Below are 24823 nucleotides of genomic sequence, written 5' to 3' on the forward strand. Positions count from 1 at the left end.
TTTTCTTCTTGGTAAAGAATGAGTAAGTGTGATCTTGATATATAGAGGGAATTGCAATGGACTTTCTCAGCATCCGGAGCAGAGAAGTATTTAATATTGTAACCAAGGAAGTGGATACAAATGACTGTCCTCTCACTGTGGAAGAGTTACAGTACTACTTTAGCTTGAAAATGATATTTTTGTGCCCCTTAACTCAGCCTGCACAGTATGTATTATTTCCAGCCATGGGTTTTGCTTTATAACAGATACTGACTATACACTGCGTTTTTTGGCAATTAAAGAAGACTGGGTTTAACTTGGATGTTGAAAAAAATCTATTGCTGTTAAGCTTTTTTTTATCATTCTGTTAGAACTGAAATTTACAATATGCCATGGCAGGAAATGCAATGACAAGTTTCAGAAAGATTTCTCCTCCTATTGGGATGTTCTTGGATAAAATCTATATTTTTATTCTGAAAGATTCTAATTTAGTAGAGTTGCTGCTTTTTTCATAATTGTGTGTAGTAATCTAATTTAATTATATAATTATTATCATTAGGGATGACTGAACATTGGGGGAAGAGATCACACAAGTCTGTAATCCTGTTATCTTTTAAATTATTTGTATGTAGCCCTTCAAGTGAATGGATAAAGTTATTAAGACAGCTTCATGTGACAAAAGCAGACTGACGTTAATCGGTTGAAAGGTGGGATTGTCTGAATAACTTTTTCGTATTCTTTCTCCTAAGATACATTAACTGTTTTTGCAGTTAGTAATGCAGTTAACAACCCCCTGAACGCCACAGACATTGAGGTATGTCTTTTATTTTGAGTGGTAAAACCCTCCATACTTGGCTATATTTTGCCATGTTTCCCCACTCCCAAATTTAAATAACTCAAGTAATGCTCTATCTGATCCCCTTATTGGCCTTGTCTAGACTAGGATTTAAAGATGTGATGACAGCACATTTAAAATGATTCTAGTGGGGACAAAACCTGCTGCCTTTAACACATACTAAAGAGTTCAGTATGTGTTAGTGTGTTTTCTTTACACTAGAATTTTAGAACGTCATTACCTTTAGATATGTGCTGTTGCGTACATTGAAATCCTATTCTAAATGAGGGCACTAGCACACTTGCATATTTTAATAAAATTCCTAGCACACAACATTTCTCCCACTTCTCATTCCATTTCCTTCTATGATTGGATAATAAATGTGAAGCATGCCCCCATGTAAAGCAGGGCTTGTCTAAATTTCCTTTGCTATGTCTTTTTCAATTGATAAGCAATGTTTCTGCTTGCGCACAAAGACCTTGCTTTAATTATAAGCAATTCTTTGCCTGAGAGTTCCAGCTCACTTTCTTATATATCCTGTTTGGTAGGTGACAATTTGATCTAGCAGAAGTAAACTACTCTGCATTTATCTAAACATTCATTACATATAATGTATTCGGACTAAAACTTCATCTTAGTTTAAATATTGGCACTGTTGGAAGCTGTAGTGGGAAGGGGTTCTTAGCTCTTGGCATTAAGGAGAATCTGAAGTTAACTGTGTTGCAAATGCAATGTTGTGTATATGTAAACAGTGCTTACACAAAAGAAATCTTATTGTTCTCCTTCAAGTGATTGTGTGCATACATACTACACTGTAGATGGGTGTATTTGTGACAGTGCACTAAGTCAGAGACTTTTGCCAGCAGTACCATTAGGTGGTGCATGTGCCCCTGCTCTCTAGCTCTCAGGCCAGGGCATAAAAGGGACATATTTGCCGCTTTTGTCAGTTCCTTCTTTCTTCCTGTGGAGACAATGGGAGCTCCATGTAGCATTTGCTTCTGTTAGCCAGCATTCTATAGCTTTAGTGTGTGTGTATATATAGGTATAGTTAGTATTTAGTAGTTCAGATAGTTACTAAAGTTGAGCAGTTTCCTGGAGGAATTTACTATGGAAAAAGTCCTAAGGTTTTAAACAATGTGCCACATGCTGGGCTGTTTTCTCTGTCACAGATAGGCACAAGAAAAGTTTGATCTGTCTTGGTGAAAGAGGGATGCTCTATTTGTACCTCCTTCCCCACCAGGACTAAAAAACAGACCGTCATCTTAAGATTCACTTTATGAAAGAGGCAATGTGACTTGCACCTGAGCTGGGCCCCTATTGTGACACAGGGAACTCTAAATCTAGCATGCTTCGTCTTCTGTGTCAGCTTCTAAATGTTCCAAATATTCTGACTAATGAAACCTGTAAGTTTTGGTTTTCTCCCAGAAAACCTTCTGGTAAGGCCTCCAGTTTGAGACCTCACACATCTAGGTGCTCACTAGTCCTTTCTGAGGCAGCACCATTGATTCCATCTCCATTGGGACCACTGAGACCAGTATTTTCACCTATCCCGGGTCCTTCTTCCTCTTGGCTGATTAAGGGTGCTTGGCTCCACTGCCACCATCAGTGCCAATACATTTACCTGAGGTGCCTTCTTGTTGGCAAGGGAGCTTCTTTGTCTTTCCTTACCTGATGCTCATTTGCTGCAGCCAACTCCAGTGTTTGCTCCACTATCAACACATTAGGCACCACTGTGACATCTGACTTCAACAATGCTCCCAGTGCTGTCAGTGCACCCAGCACCATAAATGTGCTCTGTGGTTATGCCGGTGCCAATCAATTCATCGACATTTGGAGTCTTGTGTGTCTCTGATACCCAGACCACCTAGAATCCCAATGAGAACTATTCCTATTCTGAAGGGACTTATGTTTCATCTTTGGACTTCTTTCAGATCACCCTACAGGTCTTCCACTATCTGTCCTAAATACCAGGACTGGTTTCCCTACAGAGAGACTGCAGCTTGGGGTCCCCTGCCCTAGATGACAGTCTGTAGCATATTCTCCATGGCCTTACTGGTCTTGGGCTGTCCCAAGAGACTCTAGATTTCTGTTGTTCACTATCTAGGAGGAAGTTCTTCTGCTTTCTTAGTATGAGTCTTCTCAGCATCCTGCTACCATACATCACCCTGCTGTGCTGGATCCCATGGAGGAGGGAGAATTGTTGGAGGAAACACTTAGATATTCCCTCCCCCTCCATTTCTTCATCTTCATGGAACAAAGCAGTTAATCCAGAGCTGACACCCCACTCAATGATTTGAGTTTTCCAGGACCTCAAGAGGAGGGAGACTACTATAGGGGTGCAGGTGGAGAATCTGCACAGCCTTCTGGGTATCATACGGACTCTTTCTCCAGGAAGTGTTGCCCTTCCTGTCAGTAAGAACTTGCTAGAGCCAATGAAGATTCATGCAGTCCCCTGTATACCTCTTACAGCTAAACAAACGGGCAGACGATATCAAGTCCCTCAACAAGATTTTGGCTATTTCATTACCCTTCCAGTTCCTGACTCCTTAGTGGTCACAGCTACTAATAAGCAATCTCATCAATCCCAAATTAAGGCCACTCCCAAGGATAAGAAATTTGAGATTGGATTTATATGGTCATAAGGTTTGTTCCACTGCCACACTTCCAATGAGAGCCGCCAATTCTCACACTTTTTTCAAAATACAGTCAGGCTTTTGTCAAAATAAATCTTATTAACTTTTGCTGATAAGTTGCCAGAAGAATATAAAGACAGTTTCTAGCTTTTGGTTTCTGTGGGTCATCTTGCAGCTTGTACATCTCTTCCGGAGCAATAGATGCCGTTGATAACACTTCACTTTCTGTGGCCGCTGCAGTCTCCATGCAGCACTCTACCTGGATGTAGTCTTCTGGTATTTCAAAGTTGCTGCATGGTACAACAGAAGGTTTACAATTTAAGGGATCTAAATTGTTTTCTGCCAAAACAGACTATGCTATATGGACACACAGACTCCTGGGCAATAATTCATTAATTAGGAGTTTATACTCCAGTTGCGAAAAGGAAACAGTTTTGATCACAAAATTACTCCAGATCTTCCTTCCATCAGAGATCTCAGTATGCTCCTAAGAGGTGGTCAGGATTGCCTTGACATTACCAGCCGTCTTTGGCTGCAGCAGGCCCTTCTCACCAGAGTACTGCAACCTCAAAGCAATGATTTTGACTTTTCAATTGAGGACAGCGTACTGGTGGTATCTCCTTTCAGATCAGGCCTCTCTCTCTGTGTTTGGGAAAACATCACATCGGACATTCAGCACAGTAAAGGAGGGATAAGTTACCTAATTCATCTCCCTCCCCTTTCCCAACCCACCTTCCTCGTCCGTTGTCAGACAGGGACCCCTCTCATAATACCATATTACTCCAAGAACTATGGTCTCCTATAGAACTGCAGGCGATAGAAGAAATTCCTTAACAACATTGAGGAGAAGGCTTTTATTCCTGGTACTTCCTGGCCCAAAGAAATCTGGTAGCCTCCGTCCCATTCTAGATCTAAAAAAGCTGAACCATTACATCAAGAAAGTCAAGCTCAAAATGGTCACCCTCGCTTCTATTATCGCTTCCTGGAAGATTGGTTGTTGCCCTCAGTTTACATGATGCATACTTCCATGTGAGGATACATCCCTGCCACAGAGATTTGTAGTAGGCACCACCCATTACCAGTACACTGTGCATCCCTTTGGTCTATCATCAGCCTGAGGGTCTTCACAAAGTGCATGGCAGTGGTAGCATGGTAGCAACCGATCAACCTCTGCTCATTGGGCGTTCAAATATTTTCTTACCTGGATGATGTCATCAAGCAACTAGGTCCAAAATAGCATTCTGGTAATCAGACCAATGTTTTCCCATCTAGGCCTGAAATTAAATTTGGACAAATCACAGTTATAACCAACATGGTGCATAACTTTCATAGGAGCAGACCATGATGTCAGAACAGCCATGGCTTATCTTCTAAGGTGAGGTATCAGCCTATAGCATTTCTTTCCAAAAGCCTCAAGTCCATCCCAATGACAACAGCGCATGCCTGCCTGCCTTCAGCTCCTGGGCCATATGACCTCGTGCACATACTATGTAACTTCAGACTTCACCTTTGCTGTTGCAGGTCTGGTTCCGTTTAGTGTATGATCCTTCCAGGCACCCTCTGGAAATGCAAATTCGAGTACCTGAACAAGTGCGTCCATCTCTCGATTGGTGGTCGCATCCCCAGGTGGTTGCATCCATCCTCTGTGTACAGAGGAGTTCCGTTTTTGTCCCTAGAATTATGACTCTGTAACAGATGCATCAACCAGAGATTCGGAAGCCCATCTCTGCCAACTCCTGACAAGCTCTTTGGTCACCTCAGGAAGTTTCACTACACATAAATGCACTGGAGCTTAGAGCTCTTAGTCTGGCCTGTGAGATATTTTGCCCACCATTGAGAACCAGATGTTACAAGTTCTTACAGACAACATTACCATGCTTTACCCGAACAAAGAGGGAAGTGCAGGATCACCTCAACTGTGCCAGGAGTCTGTTATCCTATGTAATTTGTGCATTTGTCCCAAACTTTTCAGAAGGTCTTTCACCTTCTAGGAGTGAGAAATATGGATGTGGATATCCTCAGCAGGGTTTTCATAGACCAACAGAAGTGGGCAATTAGGAAGGATGTTCTCCATATTTTTCCATTGCTGGGGGTACCTAGTATTAGCTTTGTTCACGATCAACCTGAACAACAAGTGCATGAGATTTTACTCCAGGGCAGGCTGCAGCCCACATTCCATCACAGGTGCCTTTCTTCTTCCATTGTCCAGTCATCTCCAATATTCATTTCTCCAGTTCTTCTCATTGTGAGGAAGATCAAGAAGCTGAAACAAGGCCAATCACGATTAATCCTTACTGTACTGGTGGGGCCAAGATAGTACCTGTTCATGGACCTCCATCAGCTTTCCATCCAGTCGCCCATAACTTTACTGCTAGTCAAAGACCTTCTGTACCAGAATCAAGGGAAGTCTCTGCATCCCAACCTGAGGGCTCTCCACTTTATGGCATTGATGATCTCTGCTTGAATATTTGCAAAAAACTGTGCTCCCAACAAGATCAGACCATCTTGGTAAGCAGCAGAAAGGAGTCATCTAGGGTCATGTACACAGTGAAGTAGAAGAGATTTTTGATTTAATTGCAATCCCAGCATTCCTCAAGCCGTCACATGGAGATTTCACATGCTGGACTATATTTTACAACTGAAATTGTTAGGCATTTCAGTTAATTCTGTGAGTTCAGATGGGTGTTTGTTTTTTTAATACTACATCTGCCTATAGGTGAATTTTCCATTTTCTCTTATCTACTCATTTCTCTATTTTTTTAAAGGCCTAATCAATGTTTACCATCCTGTCTGCGCCCCTGTACCTCTATGGGATTTAAATCTATACATCTCCAAATTCATAGATGCCCCCCCTTCTTTGACCCTATGGCTACAACTTAATTCTTTGTCTAAGACAGAGGTGGGCAAACTACGGCCCCCAGGCCACATCCAGCCCTCAGGACCATCCTGCTGGGCCCCTGAGCTCCCAGCCAGAGAGGCTAACCCCTGGCCCCTCCCCTCCTGTCTCCCCTAGCCCGTAGCCTCAGCTTGCTGTGCCAGCAGCGCTCTGGGCGGCAGGGCTATGAGCTCTTGACGGGCAGCGCAGTGGTGTGGCTGGCTCTGGTCGGGCACCACAGCTGCCAGACATGCTGCTCTGAGCAGCATGGTAAGGGGGTGGAGGGAAAAGGGGGTTCGATGGGGTGGAGGTTCTGGGGGGGGCTGTCGGGATGGGGAACGGTGGGGTTGGATAGATGTGAGAGTCCCGGAGAGCCTGTCAGGGGGCAGGGGTGTGGATAGGGGTTGGGGCAGTCAGAACAAGGAGCAAGGGGGGTTAGATGGGTGGAGGGTTCTGAGGCACTTCCCCCTTTTATGGCTTCTTCCAGGTGGAGGGAACTTCATTGTCCCAAGCAAAGTCCCCATCACAGTTAGTGGAAAAACACAGGCACAAGATGGAATCCAGTATCCCATGATCTAGTCACCTGCCCTTGCATGCTTTGGTGAGTTATAGCAGCTATTACTTATACAGTGGCTGAGGCGCCAACAGGAAAGTTCATAAGGTGAGGCTAAGCTTTTCCCATGGCCCATTGTTTTTGTTCAAGGGCCATTACCTTGAATAGATCCTGGCTAGATTGGATGTAAACTAACTTGTGGGAGTTACCCAGGAACAAGCACATTTGAAATACAGATGCATAGTCAATTTTCATAACTAGATACAAAAATGACTCCTACAAATAGGATAATTCATATTCAGCAAACTAACTTTTCCATTGACACCTCACATGACATATTTTATACAAGATGCATCATAATTATATCATATCACTGTGGTGAATATAAATCGGTTTGCCATGGAAAAACACAGAATTTGCATTTTTATAGAGAATCTTTAGTTTTACATTTTGTGGAAAAAATAAAAACATATACAGTAAAACCCTGTTTATCCGAGCCTCCATTATTTGGCTGTCTGTATTAACTGAACTGGGGCTGACAGTGGGAACCTCACCTCTCAGGGTCGAAACTCTCCAGATTATCCAAATTTTTGATTATCCAATCTGGCCTTGGTCCAAATTAGATCGGATATATGGGGTTCCACTGTATCAATAAAACATTTTGTTCAACTGATACCTATATATATTGTGGCTAGGGAAACTGAAGTTCAACATTTCATTTTAATTGCAGAAAAATGTGGATTTTTATGGAGAATTTTGTTTTTATCACGGAAAACTAGGATCCCTGCTCGTGACACACCAACTTTGGCAAATTGGTGTTAGTCTCTGTTCAGATAATCTAAAGTCCCTCCACCTGTAAGAGACTGGCTGATGAGTCACCTACAGTGGAATGGACAATCACTTGAAGGAGAGAAAATGGTTATCTGAACAGTAACTGTTGTTTTTCAAGATATGCTGTGCAGATATTTTCCATGACACTCCCACCTTCCCGGTACTTCAGACATTACATATAGTGGTGCGAAGGAATAGAGAGGGAGGCAGTGGCCCCTTTTATTCCCTCACCTGGCAGCATGAGGAGAGCAGGGGCACCTGCACCACCTAGTTGTACTGCTGGCAAAAGTCTCCAACTTGAATGCACTGGGCGCACATACACTTACCTACAGTGGAAGGTATTTGTGCACAACACATCTTGAAGAACAACAGTTTCTGTACAGGTAAGTACCCATTTTTTCTTTTGTCTTTGTCATAGGCAGAACTAAATACTTTATTTAAGAGAATGATTTGTTAGGACAGGAAGTAGACTCAGTTATTTATGGGCACTTTTAGTAGTACTAAAGTCTCCCTGAATTGGCACCATTGATCCAGTCTCAAGACTGTGGGCCAGGTTCTAGATGCAGGAAGGGCAATATTGTAGTGGTTGCTCTCAGTTCTGTCTTTAAGGTTTTCTTCACAAACGAGTGTCCTAGACAAATGGAAAATTGAAAGTGTGTTTCGTACAGCAAGGGAAGGGGCCTAAGGTTGATAACTTGGTTAGTAGTTCTGAACGCAGGCACTAGATTACAGTAACTAGAGCAGTGACCTTTAAAAAGAAGCTGCTGCTGCCTAAGTGCTGAAGGGAGCCTTCCCGTTGGCCCAGGAAGAGGGGGTGGGGGTGGGAAATGGTTTGCTCAGAAGCTGCTGTAATCTGGGAACAGGAGCAAATAGCATCACAAATAAGTGTAACTATTTGTTATTTTTAGGCCTCCTCTCAGGGATATCTTGGTACCTGCCCTGGGCCCTCTTCACCTTCCTAGAAGCAATGTCAGAGACCCTCCCTTCCATTGCCATTCTTGTTGAACACTTTCCTAGAAGTGGTTTTATTTTTTTCGTTTCAGTTGCTCGTTCCTAGTTTTGTAATTTTCCTTGTTCTTATGAAGGTTATTCACGATGAAAACTCTGAGGTGGTGCTCTTCATCACATGGTTACATTTGGCCTGAAAAAGTTATTCTTGCTAGCTACAACACAGAAATGTTGATGTTCTCTAGAAAAGAACACCTTGGAACCAGTTCAAAATAATCTTGCCCAGAGACTTGTGTGTTGTCTTATCCATTTCAGGGACAGGTGTTTAAGACAGAGCAGTGTTTAGCCAAAATTTACATGTCTTCTGATATGTATATATTGCTCTGGAGTTCTAACACAACATCCTCTGGAAAGATGTGATAGATCAATAGGAAAAATCTTAGAATTGTTTAAATAGACTGAACTATGTTACTTACTAACTGTTACAGATACATTGTTTTCAAATATTGTAAGTAAACTCTGTGAGGCGTTCATGTGGTAATTGCATTTATCATGCACTTTTGACTGTTGCATTTGTACTCTGCCCCTTACTCCAGCTCCACGGCGAGCTGTCTGAGCTTTCAAACACTGCAGATCTTCTAACAGCTTACTAAATAAATATTTATTCTCCCATAGGTGATATTTTCCTACACAGTTACATGGAGAATATTCAGTCTTGGAGCAGTGACACAGGGTTAAGATCTGGTAGGGCATTATCCATTACAGCTAGAAAGAAAAGTAATGCTTGTGACATTTAAAAACTCATATATTTCTGTAATAGTTGACCCGCTTTATCTGTAATGTCTGCTCAATTCTCACCTCTGTTTTAAGCATGTAGCCATGAGATAAAAATTTAAGACTGGTACTGAAAGGTGGTCCTCTGGCCACCTTCATTTTCACTGCCGAGCTGCAAGCTACCAAAACTAAGGGTATGTCTACACTATGAAATTAGGTAGATTTTATAGGAGTCGAAACTAAATGCTCAAGTGCAAGGCTGTGTGCATTAATTTTTTTAATATGTATACTGAATATTAACTTCGTAGAGTTTCCATTGTTACTGCCTACAACCATTCTTGCACTTTCTTACTTGTAAGGACTATTATATGAAAAAAATGGCTCACCGGTTAGTATAGAACTCCCTTATGTAATTATTGAAGCTGCAAAGCTTGGCTTGAGTCCAGTCTTCTGATGTGTTCACTTTGTGTGAATTTAGCAGCATATCAAAAGATGATAGTAAAATAAGTGACTGACTATTGGGTTGTGGCTCTAATAACTTTACATGACTATCTGAAATCCCATTTGCTGATGTCTGTATTAAACCCACCAATCAATTTACAATACAGCATTTCAAAAGGTTAAATCAGTCAAAATACAGACATGACTTTCACCAGCAGTGGCGGGTGATTGTTTGCAGTAATGATCAATGTCACCAATGCGCCTCACTGCAGCTATTTGTACATGCAATGATCGTGGTCATTTAGGATGGGGGTCAGAAACATGGTTAAGGATCTAATGCCATAACTAGCTCTTGTGAATGTCCAACTCTATCAATCGCAGCACCAAACAACCAGAATGGTGAGAGACAGTTGCAATCCTGTATTGTTCAAAAAGTGCAAGGGGAGTGGCAAGAGGAGGCAGAAACGTAGCCTTGTGATAGGGCTGCTTTAAATCCTTCCATTTTTCTTTCTTTATTTTAATTATGGGTTATGGCTTAAGGAACATACTTTCAAATCACAAACAATTTTCAGTCATCCTCAAGGGCCACAAGTCTGACGCTACTGACCTAAACTATGTCAAATGGGCAATGATGCCCAAAGCTGAATAAAATATTTCAGCAGCTCTTCCTAGGGCAACCAGTGAAAGGGCTGTGATAGAATGCTCTAGTAGACAATCAGTACAGCCCGGGCTTATTTTAATGTTACACAGATACACAAAACAAAAAAAGTTGCTGTTTCTTGCCCAGTAAGAAGATTTCATATGTGTAGCAAAGGAAAGATGCCCCAAACCAAACAGGAAAGAGTCACATTAATTCTAATGGAAACAAGAAGCAGGTATGCGTCTTCGTGTATAAAATCCAAATGTTATTCCCTTTATTTCACTAAAGAAATGATTGTTTGGCAGAACAAAATTTGGCAAAGGCTTTGAGAAAAGTAATCCAGTTAATTCCAGAGCAATACAGTTTCCCTCTGCTAAAGGCACTTGAGTACAACTCCGATTCATTTAGTTTAATAAATAGGAAGCACACTAGGTGGGTACTAGCCAGATCCAAATCCAGATTTAACTTTAATTAGACAGCAAGGACTAACTGATTTTCTACTTTCCAAATATTCTTTTAAGAATGTAAATGACATTAAACAGTCACTAAATCAAACCTTTTATGGAAAATTAACTGTCATTTTTGTGTATTGTTCTATTAAGATGACAGAGACAGGTAGCTGTTTGGGTCCAGTGAAACCCCATTAACATGTCAAGTTTGGTGCTGAGTATAAAAAAAATACTATAAATCAAAAGAACAGTCTCTGCAAGTATAACGTAGTAGACATAAAATTCAACCCATTTTGAGTCAGTTATCGTTACCCAGGGCACATTAGCGCAAAACATGCCTTTTAAATTAAAGGGGCAATTTAGTAAATTTCCAAGTGTGGTGGCAGAAGTACAGGCCTGAGCTGTGCAAACATTAGCAGGGGAGTAGTCCCACAGAAGGCTGGGGCTAGCTCGAGTTAAGCATAGGCGTATTTGCAGGTCTGGGGCCATATTTAGATATTACACCTGTAAGTCGCCTTGCCAATTTTTGTAGTTTTACTATCAGATCTTCCTTTAAAAAGACAAAACAAAACAACAACTTTTGCAGGTGTGAAAACCCACCCCACTGAATGGAGAAATGTGCATAAAGTGCTGGCAAAGGCACATAAAACAAAAACCTCATTCTCTCTCAGGCTTAGTCTAGTCATTTTAGGTGTGTTGGGGACGGTCAAATGATATTTGCTACACCCTCTTTCCAGGCAGAAGAGGGGGTCTTGACAAGCTGCTGAGATCCCTTTAATCATTTGCATGAGACACACGTCTTTTGATACAGGCTACATCAGGGGTACAGCAGCTAGTGTTCACTTACGAGTGCTCCAGCGTGATCAATGGATGGAAAAACTCACTCAGTCATGCTTCCTTAGGCGGCATTTGGAATAAAAGGGATTTTGCTAGATGCAAATCCATTCAGTCACTTCAAAGAGTCGGCTTTATACAGTATTCTTCACCTGCTCATACTACAAAGGGAGTGCTGGGTTTTAGCCCTAAGTTAGGAGGCTTTTGGGATAAGAGGGAGAAATTTGATGGCACATCTATTTAAATAGCTACACCTACTAACTGAGATCAAACAGGCCTCTGAAATACTGTTGTGAAGAACAGTCTCAGCACTGTCGTGTGCATTTAACAGCGGATGTACCAGGAGGTGAAGAAATGCTCTATTTAAAAGGCACTTTTGCTGTAACCAGCCGGAGGTGCGCAAATCCCGCGCCGCCAGAGGAGAAGGGCACAGGTGATGATTTGCCAGCTGCCCACAGCAGCACCAGCAAGAGCCTCCTGGCTGAGCCTTAGCAGGGCTGGGGCTGCTTGTCAGGGGGAAGTGGTGGTTCCTTGCCATCGGTCTCCTCCTCCCTGCCCAGCTCGGAGCGCTTCCTGGGCTCAGGGGTCTCCTCTGCCCACCTCCCCACTCTGCGCACCCCCTTGGCCACCTTGGGCGCGTTCCTGCAGGGGTTGTGGTCGTAGATCACCAGCTTGAGGCCGGGGAGGTGAGCCAGGCTGGGGAAGGACCTGATGGCATTGCGATCCACGTCGATCACCTCCAGGAATGGCATGTGCAGCAGCACCGGGGGGAAGTCAGCCAGCAGGTTGCCGGAGAGCCAGATGGAGCGCAGCTCCTGCAGGCACCGCAGCCCGGCGGGCAGCGTATGCAGCGCGTTGGAGCCGGCGTGCAGGGTCTTGAGGAGGCTCAGCTCACACACTACCTCGGGCAGGTGGCTCAGGCAGTTGGACTCGAGCCACAAGGTTTTGAGATTCTGCAGGAGACTGAGCTCCTGGGGCAGGTCGCAGAGCTTGTTGTTGCCCAGGTAGAGGATGCACAGCTGCTTCAGGGTGCACACCACCAGGGGCAGCGCTTTGAAGTTGTTGAAATCTAATGCCAAGATCTGGAGATTCTGCAGCTGTTCTAGCTCTGGGGGCAGCTGATGCAGGTTATTGTCGCTCAAGTACAGCTTGACGAGCTCCCTGAATGAACAAACATGCAAGGGAAATCTCCTCAGCTGCCTGCTGCTGAGATCCACCATTCTATCAATTGGCATCTCTTCAAGGTCTCCCAGGAGGTATTTCTGGCAATCATCAGAAGGGATGAAGGCAATGATTGCTCTCAGTGTGTTGCCCATACTGAAACTGTCTGCATTTAAAATCACTGCTACCATGTGGAACCCGGAGCATCAGAAACTCTCCCTGGTTTCTACTTTGTGCACTGTCCTGCTGGTATTTCCTTCTTCCCATTATAATACACAGTTTACATGGCAACAGTCATTTATCTCAAGAGCTCTGAAATGTTGCTGATAACCGAATGAGTGCTTGGTGATGGGAAGTGCAGACAGCCTGACTTTCGGAGAACAGGTCTCTCTCACACACACAGAAAAGAGGCCATCTTCCCTGTGAAGACTGTAAAAGTTCTAAAATTGCACTACACTTGACCAAAAATAGTTTCTCAAATGCTCCCTGCCTCCCTGTAGATACAGCCACACTGTCTGCGCGGCTGGTACCAGCTCTGGGGATTGGCTAAGGAAAGTAAACATTTCTGAAGAGTGAATTTTTAAACTTAATTTAAACTAAACATTTAATCTTGTAGCAGCCTGAGTGGGAATGTCAGATGTAATATGATTCCTGTTTAGAATACCTGTCAAGCCTCAACTAACTTTCCAGACCAGTGGCACTTTTATGGAGTTACTTTGTGAAGTGCCAAATACACATTTTAACAGTGTGACCTGCCACCCAATACTTATCTCAGACATTTAGCACAAATACTTGGCAAAGTGCTCTTTAGCTGCTTTAGTATTTACTTTCTTAATTTAACTGCATTGACTAGAGCTGCTGGGACTTTTAGCTGTGCGCAGCCTTTTCGCTAAATTGCATTTTGCTTATACTGTCTGAATCCCATATACAACACATTCACCGTCACAACATGCCAAGGTTAACCTCCTCCATTCTTCTAACCTCCTGCTACTGACTCCCAATGTCTAGCTGACCTTTTGTCTGGCAAACAACTTTATAATTAAATCAATGGCAATGTTTTCTCTCATTTAAATGTAGCCAGTTATGGAATGATTTATACACAGTAAAACCTGCCTTAGAGACCACCTCTGAAGAAAGATCACCTGTCACGAGCGACTGCTTGCAGAGGCCCCAGAACCACCACTCTCTGCCACGCAAGCCTTTGAAGAGAGACCACATCTTACAAGCGACCACTTTTGCTAAGTCCGATGAGTGATCACTCTTGGCAGGTTTTACTCTAGTATCTTCACTGTTATTGCTAATTTAGATGCTGTTCCCAGCAACACCCATGATATTCAGTCTGCAAACTTTGGTGCATAGCGTCCATTCATTTGTAGAGGGCTTCCAGTCTTTAGAGGGTAGCTATATAGATGCTTTGATCTCTTGGGTGATCCTTTCTACAGCACTTTTGCAAATCTTCACATCAGAGGTTCAGAAGAACTTTGATTTTTGAAAGAGCATTTCCAACAGATAGAGTTGGATGTTTGGTTTGAATTCAGTACACACATCAAATGGCAGCGTTTGACTCTTTATCTGCATCAGCTGTGATTGAGAGAGGCTATTTTCTTTAAATTGTTTACAACTTCTTTCCAGTAGCACCTTCAATGTGTTAGGTGCTGTACACACACAGAAGTAGTCATAGTCGCTGCCTTGAACAGTTGTTATAGTTACCATTATAGTTACTTGTACATGTGGCATAGTAGAAGTTGGTCTGTAGCAGGGATTTGAATGAGAGGGCAGTGATGTGGGGGAGGGCAGGGAACGGGGGAGTGTGGATCGGGCAGGGGTCCTGGGGGGGGGGTTGGATGGGGCAGAGGGGGCAGATAGGAGGTGGGGAACGGCCATGACCCCCTCCCCTAACCGACCCTCCATACAATTTCTGAAACCCGATGCAGCCCTCAGGCCAAAAAGTTTGCCTGCCCCTGTTCTAGAGCATATTTCAGGAAGATTTTTTTTTCTTTTAGTTTTTAACTAAATATATGTTAGGAAAACTCTAGGTTATAGTTTAATCATTGTTATAGCTTATCAAAAAAAGTCAGAATGACCTTTCGTTGCTGCATTTTGTGCTTTTGTTGGCAAAGTTAAAGTCTGTTTGGAACACGCTAGTGAAATCAGAGTATTTGGGGGGAAAAAGCAACTCAACAATAGAAGAATGGGCTTTTGAGGGAATATTAGAAATATAATAAAGAGCCCCGATTCATTTAAGCAGTAATGACAATGAGGAAGGGCATTTCTTGGCAGCTAATGACTGAGTAGAGAAGCTGAGGGTGGGAGGCAAGTTAGCAAATACTCAGCCAGCCAGGAAATGCCCAACATTGTTATGCCTAATGTAAGATATTGAAGTCACTTTTCATACCTTGAGAGTTAGTCTTATTGGCCCTGATATTTCAGTGGGGCTCCACCATATTACATGGGTCCACCCACTCGGGCCTCATCACAGAACTGAGCTCATTGTCAGTTATGGTTCTGTTGAGTTCTTTGTTTTTGTATAATCAGGTGTGTCTGTCCTACAAAAATAAAAATATTAAGAAAAAAAGTTAACCATACGGTATGTTATCATGCACCTGGTGTTCTGCTCTTAGCAGTTAGTGCCTACAACCAGTTCGATTGAATTTGGTGGGAAAACTCCGTTTCACAAATAAGAAATCAGGACTTCATTCTCAGTTATTTCCCTAGGTTTATTAAAAAAGCAATAAGATCAAATGAGAATATATTTCTATTACTGCACTGTACAGAAGGTGGTGCTGGCATCTGACTTCAGTTATTTGAGAAGAGCAAAGGAACTGTCCGGAAGAGGATAATTCTTAATGTACAATGAGAAATACAGATTGGTGAGGTTATGGTTACTATTGGATTTAGCTGTCTGAGAAATCACTTCTTTCTCTGTGACTGACCTCCCACAATAACTATCTCCCACTAGGATGCGAGAATGTCCACAACTGGTGCTTGTGAGCGCAGGAGACAGAACTTCACAGGAGCTGGACCAAGACTATAGCATGCATCACCCATGAGATAAAAATCACCCTAGACCCCACTGACTTAAAAAATAAATACCAAACTCATCTCTTCAACTTAGCTTTAGCTTTACCTTTACCTAAACTAATCAAGCTATTTTTCCTATGGAATGGGGTGGAAGAGAGAGAGAGACTATTTTTTATTCTAATTTGAAATACTTGGCAGGTACCATGGTGACCAGGGCCAAACCTAGATAGACAGACAGATAGATTCATGGCATTTTAAGAGCCTAATCCAACACCCCCTGAAATCAGTGGAAGGATTCCCATTGAATACAATGGACATTGGATCAGGCCTAAATGTAGTATGGACGATACTCATGGGGTACGTCTACAGTACGAAATTAATTCGAACTTATTCTATTCGAATTTTCGGAAATGATTTTATACATTCGGTGTTGTGTGTCCCCACTAAAGCGCGTGAATTCAGTGGAGTGCGTCCACAGTACCGAGACTAGCATCGAATGTCAGAGCAGTGCACTGTGGGAAGCTTTCCCGCAGTCCCCACCACCCACTGGAATTGTGGATTAAGCTCACAGTGCATGATGGGGCAAAAACATTCTCACGGGTGTTTCTGGGTGTGTGCCGTCACTCCCTCCTCCCTCCGTGAAAGCTCCAGCAGATGGTGCAGTACGGTGCCTGTCTCCTGGTACTATGAATCCACTTCGCATGTCCTCTCATCTTTCTATCTACTCTTTTATCTAACCATTTCCTGCCTTTTTTTGGCTACCGTGAACCGAGCAGCATAGCTTCCACCACAAACTCTGTTCTCCCACTCTTGCATCACTAGCTAATTTTTCCATGTTGTCTGTCCTGGGCTTGTGTGCAAGCTACAGAAGGAAACAATTCCCTGCCATTTTTCGGCCTTCGTGAACTGAGCTGCACAGCTTCTGCCACAAACTCTGCTCTTGCAGCTCTAGCGAGCTTCCCAACTCCTTGAAAGCTACAGAAGACAAACCATTTACCGCTTTTTATCAGCCATCTTGAACCAAACAGGCCTCCTACATTTCGCGCCCTTTTTCCAGGATTACCCATGCAGGCGCCATAGCACGGCAATCATGGAGCCTGCTCAGATCTCTGCTGCAGTTTTGACCGTTGTAAATCCCTCGCGCATTATCCAGAAGTATGTGCAGTACCTGCAAAACCAGGCAAGGAAGCGATGACTGTGCGATTACTATACTGATGAGAACATGGACACAGACGTTCCTAGAAGCACGGCATGTGGGGATTGGGAAATCATGGTGGCCTTGGGCCAGGTTCATGCTGTAGAACGCAGATTCTGGGCCCGGGAAACAAGCACAGACTGGTGGGACCACATAGTGTTGCAGGTCTGGGATGATTCCCAGTGGCTGCGAAACTTTCGATGCGTAGGGCCATTTTCATAGAACTTTGTGACTTGCTGTCCCCTGCCCTGAAGCGCAAAGACACCAAAATGAGAGCAGTTCTCACAGTTGAGAAGCGAGTGGCCAGAGCACTGTGGAAGCTTGAACACCTGTCAGCTACCGGTCAGTCGGGAATCAGTTTGGAGTGGGCAAATCTACTGTAGGGGCTGCTGTGCTGCAAGTAGCCAATGCAATCATTGACCAGCTGCTATCAAGAGTAGTGACTTTGGGAAATGTGCAGACCATTGTGGATGGTTTTAATGCGCTGGGGTTCCCTAACTGCGGCGGGGCAATAGACGGAATACATATCCCTATCTTGGCCCTGGCACAGCGGGGCGGCCAGTACATAAACTGCAAGGGGTACTTTTCCATGGTGCTGCAAGCACTGGTGGATCACAAGGGATGTTTCATTGACATCAACGTGGGATGGCTGGGAAAAGTGCATGACGCTCGCATCTTCAGGAACTCTGGTCTGTTTGAACAGCTGCAGGAAGGGACTTACTTCCCAGACCAGAAAATTACTGTTGGGGATATTGAAATGCCTATAGTTATCCTCGGGGACCCAGCCTACCCCTTAATGCAATGGCTCATGAAGCCGTACACAGGCACCCTGAACAGTAACAAGGAGCAGTTCAACTATAGGCTGAGCAAGTGCAGAATGGTGGTAGAATGTGCTTTTGGACATTTGAAAGTGCGCTGGTGCAGTTTACTGACTCGGTTAGATCTCAGCACAACCAATATTCCAATTGCAATTGCTGCTTGTTGTGTGCTCCACAATATCTGTGAGACTAAGGGGGAGACGTTTTATGGCGGGGTGGGAGGTTGAGGCAACTCGCCTGGCGGCCAATTTCGCACAGCTGGACAACAGGGTGATTAGAAAAGTGCAGCAGGGTGCGCTGCACATCAAAGAAGCTTTGAAAGCCAGTTTCATGACTGGCCAGGGTACGGTGTGACAGTTGTGTTTGTTTCTCTTGAAGTTACCTGCCCCCTAAATATATATGAAAGGAAATAAAGTCAAAATTGTTTTAAAACTGTTCTTTATTATTTGATGCACAACACATTGAGAGAAATCCGAAGGTAGACCAGGGGAGGGGGGGCATTGGGTTAGGGAGGTGGAGGAGGAGGGAAGGACAAGTCCAGAAACCAAATCAAAAGTTTGCATATGCCAGCTTTCTGCTGCTTGGGCGATCCTCTGGGGTTGAGTGTGTGGGTCCCCGTAGCCTCCCTCCTCGTGTTCTTGGGCGTCTGGGTGAGGAGGCTATGGAACTTGGGAAGGAGAGAGGGTGATTATACAGGGGCTGCAGCAGCAGTCTGTGGTCTTGCTGCCTTTCCCGCATTAGACCCACCATACAGCGGAGCATGTCAGTTTGCTCCCCCATGAGCTTGACCATAGCGTCCTGCCTGCTCTCATCACGCGTGTCCCTCCTCTCTTCGTGTTCCTGTAATGCTTTACGGGACTCCTCAATTGTTTGCCTCCACGCATTCAGCTGGGCCCTATCAGTGCGGGAGGACTACATGAGCTCAGTGAACATGTCATCCCGAGTTGGTTTTTTCAGCCTTTTAATCTGGACCAGCCTCTGGGATAGAGTAGATGGGGGCCGCGTTGAAACATTGGCACCTGCGGGAGGAGAAAAGTGGAGGGTACTATTTTAAAAGATACATTTCAGAGAACAAAGGGGACACTTTGGTGTGAGTAAGCCACCACACACAGCCGGGCAACAGAATTCAGGCTGCAGGCAGCCTAGGGGCATGCGGGGTTCTGCTTCTTCTACATTCATTTCAATGCTTTCAAACTGTTGGGCCCCCTTTCCCACAGCAAGCAATGCCTGGTGGGTTTGCCATATAAAAGGAGGGCCTGTGGGCTCTCTGGAATGATCGCTTCACACAACATCCCCCCGCACCCACTGCGTGGCTCCAATCAGGCTCTCACTCACCAGAAGTACATTCTCCAGGGTCACGGTCCGGGATCCCACCTCAGGAGTCGGGGGAGGCTATTGGCTCCAGCGTTAAGAATAGTTCCTGGCTAGGGGAGAAAACGGGTTCCCCACTTGCCGCCTGTGCTCTGTCCTCCTCCTCCTCTTCCTCTTTGTCCTCCAATGACTCTTCCTTCTTGCTCTGTGCAACTCCCCCCTTGCAGGTGTTCACTGACAGTGGTGGGGTAGTGGTGACGTCACTCCCCATAATTGCATGTAGCTCATGGTAGAAGCGGAATGTATGGGTCTGTGACCCAGAGCGCCCATTCCCCTCCCTGGGTTTTTGTTACGCTTGCCTGAGCTCCTTGATTTTTGTACAACACTGCTCTGTGTCCCTGGAGTAGCCTCTTTCCGTCATGGCCCTGGAGACTTTAGCGTTCCTTTTTTTGGAATGTAGTTCTGCCATAACAGACTCGTCTCCCCAACATGCGATGAGATCCAGTACCTCCCATTCGGCCCATGCTGGAGCTTGTCTGCGAATTCGGGACTGCGTGATCTCCTGTGATGGTTGACTATGTATGGTCGCCTGTGATGGTGGACTGTGCTTATGGTGACCAAACAGGAAATGAAATTCAAAAGTTCCCAGGGCTTTTCCTGTCCACCTGGCTAGTGCATCGGAGTTGAGAGTGTTGTCCAGAGCGGTCACAAGGGAGCATTCTGGAATAGCTCCGGGAGGCCAATAACGTTGAATTATGTCCACAATACCTTTAACCTGGGATTGCGATCTCGATTTAAGCGCTACTCCACTTGCCAAGGTGGAGTACAGAAATCGGATTAAAGAGCCCTTTAAATTGAAAAAACCGGTTTGGTCATATGGCCGGAATTATTTTTTTTCGAATTAACTCGGCTAGTTCCAAAATAACAGACTAGTGTAGACCAGGTCATAGAATTGCTCTTTGAACACACAGGGGAGTGTTCTCTTTACCATCTGTCTCTCCAAGTTACATCCTTAGGTCTGGTCTATACACAGTTTTTGTACTGATTTAACTATATTTGTTAAAAAGTATAGTTACATTGATGCAAACCGCTAGTGCAGATGCAGGTATATTGAGATAAACACCTTGATGATGGCAGAGTTTATTCTGGTCATTTTCCTTAAATGTAAAGGGTATAACTGCATCCACGCTAGAGGCTGCACCAGTGTAACTATATCTATTTCTAAACCAACATAGTTAAATCAGTACAAAACCTGTGTGTAGATATGTCCTTAATGGCCATTACATCAGCTGTGGCAAGTGGGAGCCAAACAATTATGGCTGATCTTCCTTTCATGATGTTACATAAAAATAAGGTGCTTCCGCTCGCTCGCTCTCTCTCTCTCTCTCTCCCCCTCCAAATTCTTCCTGAAGGTGGTCTCTGAATTTCATCTTAACCCATCCATCAACCATCCAGTCTTTTTTCTGGTTTCCCCCAATGTAGCTAGAAAAGATAGACTTTCTGAATTGGACATCAAAAGAGTATTGATGTGAGTAGAGCAAAATATGTCATGAATCTTGAAAGGTGTTTGTGGTTTTGGGAGATAAGCCCAAAGGAGAATCAGTCTGAGTTCAGAGGTTGTCTTGCTATCACTAAACTGGTGGTGGTGCACAAGAAGGCCCAAGGCCCATTCTGCTAGGTGTAAGGCACTTTCAGATGGATTCTTCAGAAACATTCTATATCTGAAATCTGTGAAGCTACCATATTTACTACTTTATTCAGACCTTTACTCAATACTATTCTTTCACCTTTAGAGCCAAATTGGTTGCTTCTTTCAGGAGAGCACTCCTTTGGTCTTTAGTTAAACTAGGCTGAAAAGTGGCTTTGTAAATATGGCAACAAAGGGCTCCATGCTTATTGTATCTGACTCTTCTAGATCAGGTACGCTCAGTTTATAACAAAAAGCCTTTTCCCCACCAATGCCAGCCCTGCAAACTCTACCTGGGATCTGAAAGTCAAGCTGGTTTCTTTTCTTCTCGCAAATCACTATCAGTAATAAAAATACTACAGACCGATGACCTTCAGTGGGGCTAGATGTGCACAGTTGCCTTGTAACTGGAGCTTAGAAAACAATTCTGTTGGTTCTGAGCAAGAAGGAGTAGAATTCATTGCATTCCCTACTGGCTGTGTTGGCTCCACAGTATTAAATGGACAAAGAAGCAGAAAAACTTTAGATGCTGATGTTAGCAGATATGACTGATAACACACCAAGAGTGACATCCTGTCTCATTGAAGTCAGTGGTGAAACTCCCACTGTCTCTTTAGGGTAGGGACTATCTGTTTTGCTCTGTGTTCGTTCAGTGCCTAGTACCACTGGGTCCTGGTGCATGAGTTGGGCTCATAGGTGCTAGGTAATATAAATAATAATAATTTTACTTTACTAGACCTAGGATTTCACCTAGAGAACAGATCTGTTAGTACCATTTTTACATAGGATATTTTCAGAATAGAACCACACTTTAAGTTCTCCCCGGCCTTCTTCCAGGGCAGTTATTACTATCTCCCAAGACTGGATATCTGCAGAGGGGATTTTTGAGGGCGGAAGAAGCTCCGGGGGCCCAGGCCCCACAAGAGTTTTCCAGGGCCCCCGGAGCAAGTGAAGGACCCTGCTCCAGGGGCCCCGAAAAACTCTCGTGGGGGCCCCTGCGGAGCCCAGGGCCTGGGGCAAATTGCCCCACCCCGGGCAGCCCTGATGACAACATTTTACATTTTCCCTATTTGGTCCATCCGTAGGCCTTGGGCATGGATGGGGCTTCTATCTTCAGGATAGTCATAGGAAAAAATTACAAATGAGAAATTATAAATGTCTTGTTGAAACCATAGCAAAATCTCCATTAAAAACTGCCTTGACAGTATGTGACAGGAAAAACATCCTAGGGTATTTCTCGCATTACTTTGCATGCCACCATCTTTTTTGACTGATGACTTTTTTTGGATGACAGTCCATTTATTTCATTTGAAATACAGCTCTCACATAAACAGCACACATAGCTTAGTTTTAGATAGGGCTTTTATCTTCAGTTGTTAGGGGGGTGACTTGTCACAGCACACTTGGACACCTAAGTGTTAGATCCTCCTGTAGCAAGCTCCATATCAAAACCTAAGCTATTGGCTATTAAATCCTACCTAACTATCTTAGTCACCTTAGAAATACCCGTCATCTATGCTGACTTTCCAGCTTCTTTGTACATGGAGGTAGCCAGAAAATTCCTTAGCTTGCTTTGTGTTTTGCTTTCTCTCTCTCGCGCTCCCACAACATGGGCTGAATTTTGCCTCTATATATAATGTTAACATGTATCTTTTCATATAGACCATGCCCTTGCTCAATGCGCGTTAATATCTTCAGTGGATGTCAATATTTACACAAAGCAATGGTTTGCCCTGGGACACATTAATGAGGGTTCTGCCAAACCACTGACCTCCTGGAATTGATTGACCTGGCTAACAGCCCTTTGTTGTCCAATGAAGTATAAAAGACAGTACTAAGTGTATGAATGTCATATAGATTCCCACCCACCTGAAAGCATGAGGGTGCTATTAGTGGTTCTGGTTTATATTCCATTCATCTTAGCTATAGAAAGGTAAGAAAGCATTTCAAGTATCACAAAATGGTCCTTGTAGTGCATTTTGTTCTCAGCTGATTTCCTGGAATGATCTCTCTTACTGAAAAAGCCATTTTAAAAAAAACATTGGCATTTGAGTGATATAGAAAGGAAGTCCAATTAAAATGATTTGTATTTATTTTGTTTGCTTAGGATCCCTTTAGGTCGATTTAAATCCATCAGGAGGCAGCTTCGAGAAAAGGGAGAACTGGAGGAATTTTGGAAAAATCATCAGCCTGACATTTTTGCTCGGAGATATCTGCATTGTTTCCCTTCAGATATTTTTCTACAAGCTGGATCTGCTTCAGAAAGGCTATATGATTACATGAATGTGAGTATGTTCTTGTGTAATGGAATTTAAAGGGTTATTTATTGTACTGGAGGCAGGTTTTGTTCAGCGCACTAGTTCTATTCTCTTGTATAAAGTTTTGCAAGTTGAGATTAATTGTGGATCTGTTTAAACTAGATTCATCCTTATAAGTGAGCTTGCAAGTTTGTAAAAGACTGATCAAGTAACGTAAGTAAAATTAGGATAGACATGGGACCTACCTAGAATTTCCCTCTAGTTTAGAAACTGCAATGAGTCACACAAACCCCAACTGACTTCACTGGGGCTCACATCTACGTGGGAGGCCCAGCAACATTGATCAGAAATCTGTTTGTTTGACATGTTACAAAATAAACCAAAATCTCATCTTGTTTGAACATATTAGGTCACAAATTAATTCTTGTAAAAATCTATGTTACTAGAGACATGTAGGTAACATGAATGGAGCTTTTGCTATTATTATTTATTGTGCCCAAAGTGCAAGAGGCACTTCAGAGATTAAAATGTCAGGCCTGCCTTAGCTCTGAAGAATTTCCCATCTAAACAGATCTCCGATTTGAGGGACTGGGGCTGGGAGGGATATTATATTACACAAGTGATTTGAGCTTGTGAACACCATGTTTCTTGGTTCAGACTTTTGTTTGGTTTTCTAATTGGTTATTTTGTTAACATTTATCAAAGGAGAGGACTAGGTTATACAGGCTTCTTAGAGGAGATTGTGTTTATATGCAAGACGGTGGAAGCATGGCAGATTGGGTCAATGAGAGGGGGTTCCAAGATAGGGGACTACAAGAAAAAAGGCCCAGAGGTGAACATGGAAGAAGAGCATGATGGGTTAAAAACAACTCCCTTTAGAACTAGAGCTGGCCAGAATTTTTCAAATTTAGAATTTCTGAAAACATTTTTGTTGACTGTTCAAATTTTGACAGAAAATGTTGGGAAAATTTTTGTTGAGAAGATTTTATTTTAAACTAGCAGTTGAGCTGGGTAATAAAACCAATAACAAGAGTTGAAAAATGTTTGTGAAACCCTTTCCTGGTGTTTTGACCAGCTCTACTTAGAACCAGTCAGCAACACTCACACTCTAGCCAGAGGGAAGTGTAGGTAGTGATCGGAGTAGCCCTGAGGTGAGCCCTGCCCTGGGGGGAGATAGCAAGAGGTGTGTCCCTGAGCAGGGCCCTGGCCTGGCCTGAGGGGAGGTAGAAGTGGAGGTGACCTTGAGGAAAGCCCTGCCTGGGCGTAACAGGGATGGGCAGAACTGAGGCCACCCTGTGAACTGCTCAATCTTTTTCTCTCATCTGACATTTAAAAAAATGGAAATGATCAATTATTTAGTTTTTTCCCAAAGTGGCAAATGCACGAGTTGACCATTCCAAACTCTCCCCACGACTGGCAATTTGACTATGAGCACAGCTGAGCAGATTCTGTCTATAATCCAGCTCTCTCCCAGGTGAACAGGCGCAGAGGTGGTGCTATCCCATTGGGAGTCTTAAGCAGGAATATTTTTCCCCCGCCCCAATACATAATAACAAGTGAATAGGGGGCCCCGTTGAGCT

At 43.7% G+C, this 24823-nt stretch overlaps 2 protein-coding genes across 2 annotated transcripts in view; one reads left to right on the forward strand and one right to left on the reverse strand.

Moving 5' to 3' along the window:
* Window positions 1-18: 18 nt before the first annotated feature.
* The window catches only part of LOC123378463 (cathepsin E-like), a 49966-nt gene continuing 25161 nt past the window's right edge, over window positions 19-24823 (forward strand). The window contains exons 1-5 of the mRNA XM_045032334.1: window positions 19-22; window positions 729-793; window positions 2240-2250; window positions 8039-8089; window positions 23093-23270. Coding sequence (XP_044888269.1) covers window positions 19-22; window positions 729-793; window positions 2240-2250; window positions 8039-8089; window positions 23093-23270 — 309 coding nt within the window. The remainder of the gene's footprint in view (window positions 23-728; window positions 794-2239; window positions 2251-8038; window positions 8090-23092; window positions 23271-24823) is intronic.
* LRRC10 (leucine rich repeat containing 10) lies at window positions 12281-13144 on the reverse strand. The gene has a single exon (XM_045002705.1). The coding sequence runs from the start codon at window positions 13142-13144 to the stop codon at window positions 12281-12283; it is 864 nt and encodes a 287-aa protein (XP_044858640.1).

This window comes from Mauremys mutica, chromosome 1, assembly GCF_020497125.1.
Source record: "Mauremys mutica isolate MM-2020 ecotype Southern chromosome 1, ASM2049712v1, whole genome shotgun sequence".
Taxonomy (NCBI): Eukaryota; Metazoa; Chordata; order Testudines; family Geoemydidae; genus Mauremys; species Mauremys mutica.

Bases quoted from the DNA above. Each gene is read 5' to 3' on its own strand.
- LRRC10 (XM_045002705.1), bottom strand. From the start codon at position 13,144: ATGGTAGCAGTGATTTTAAATGCAGACAGTTTCAGTATGGGCAACACA.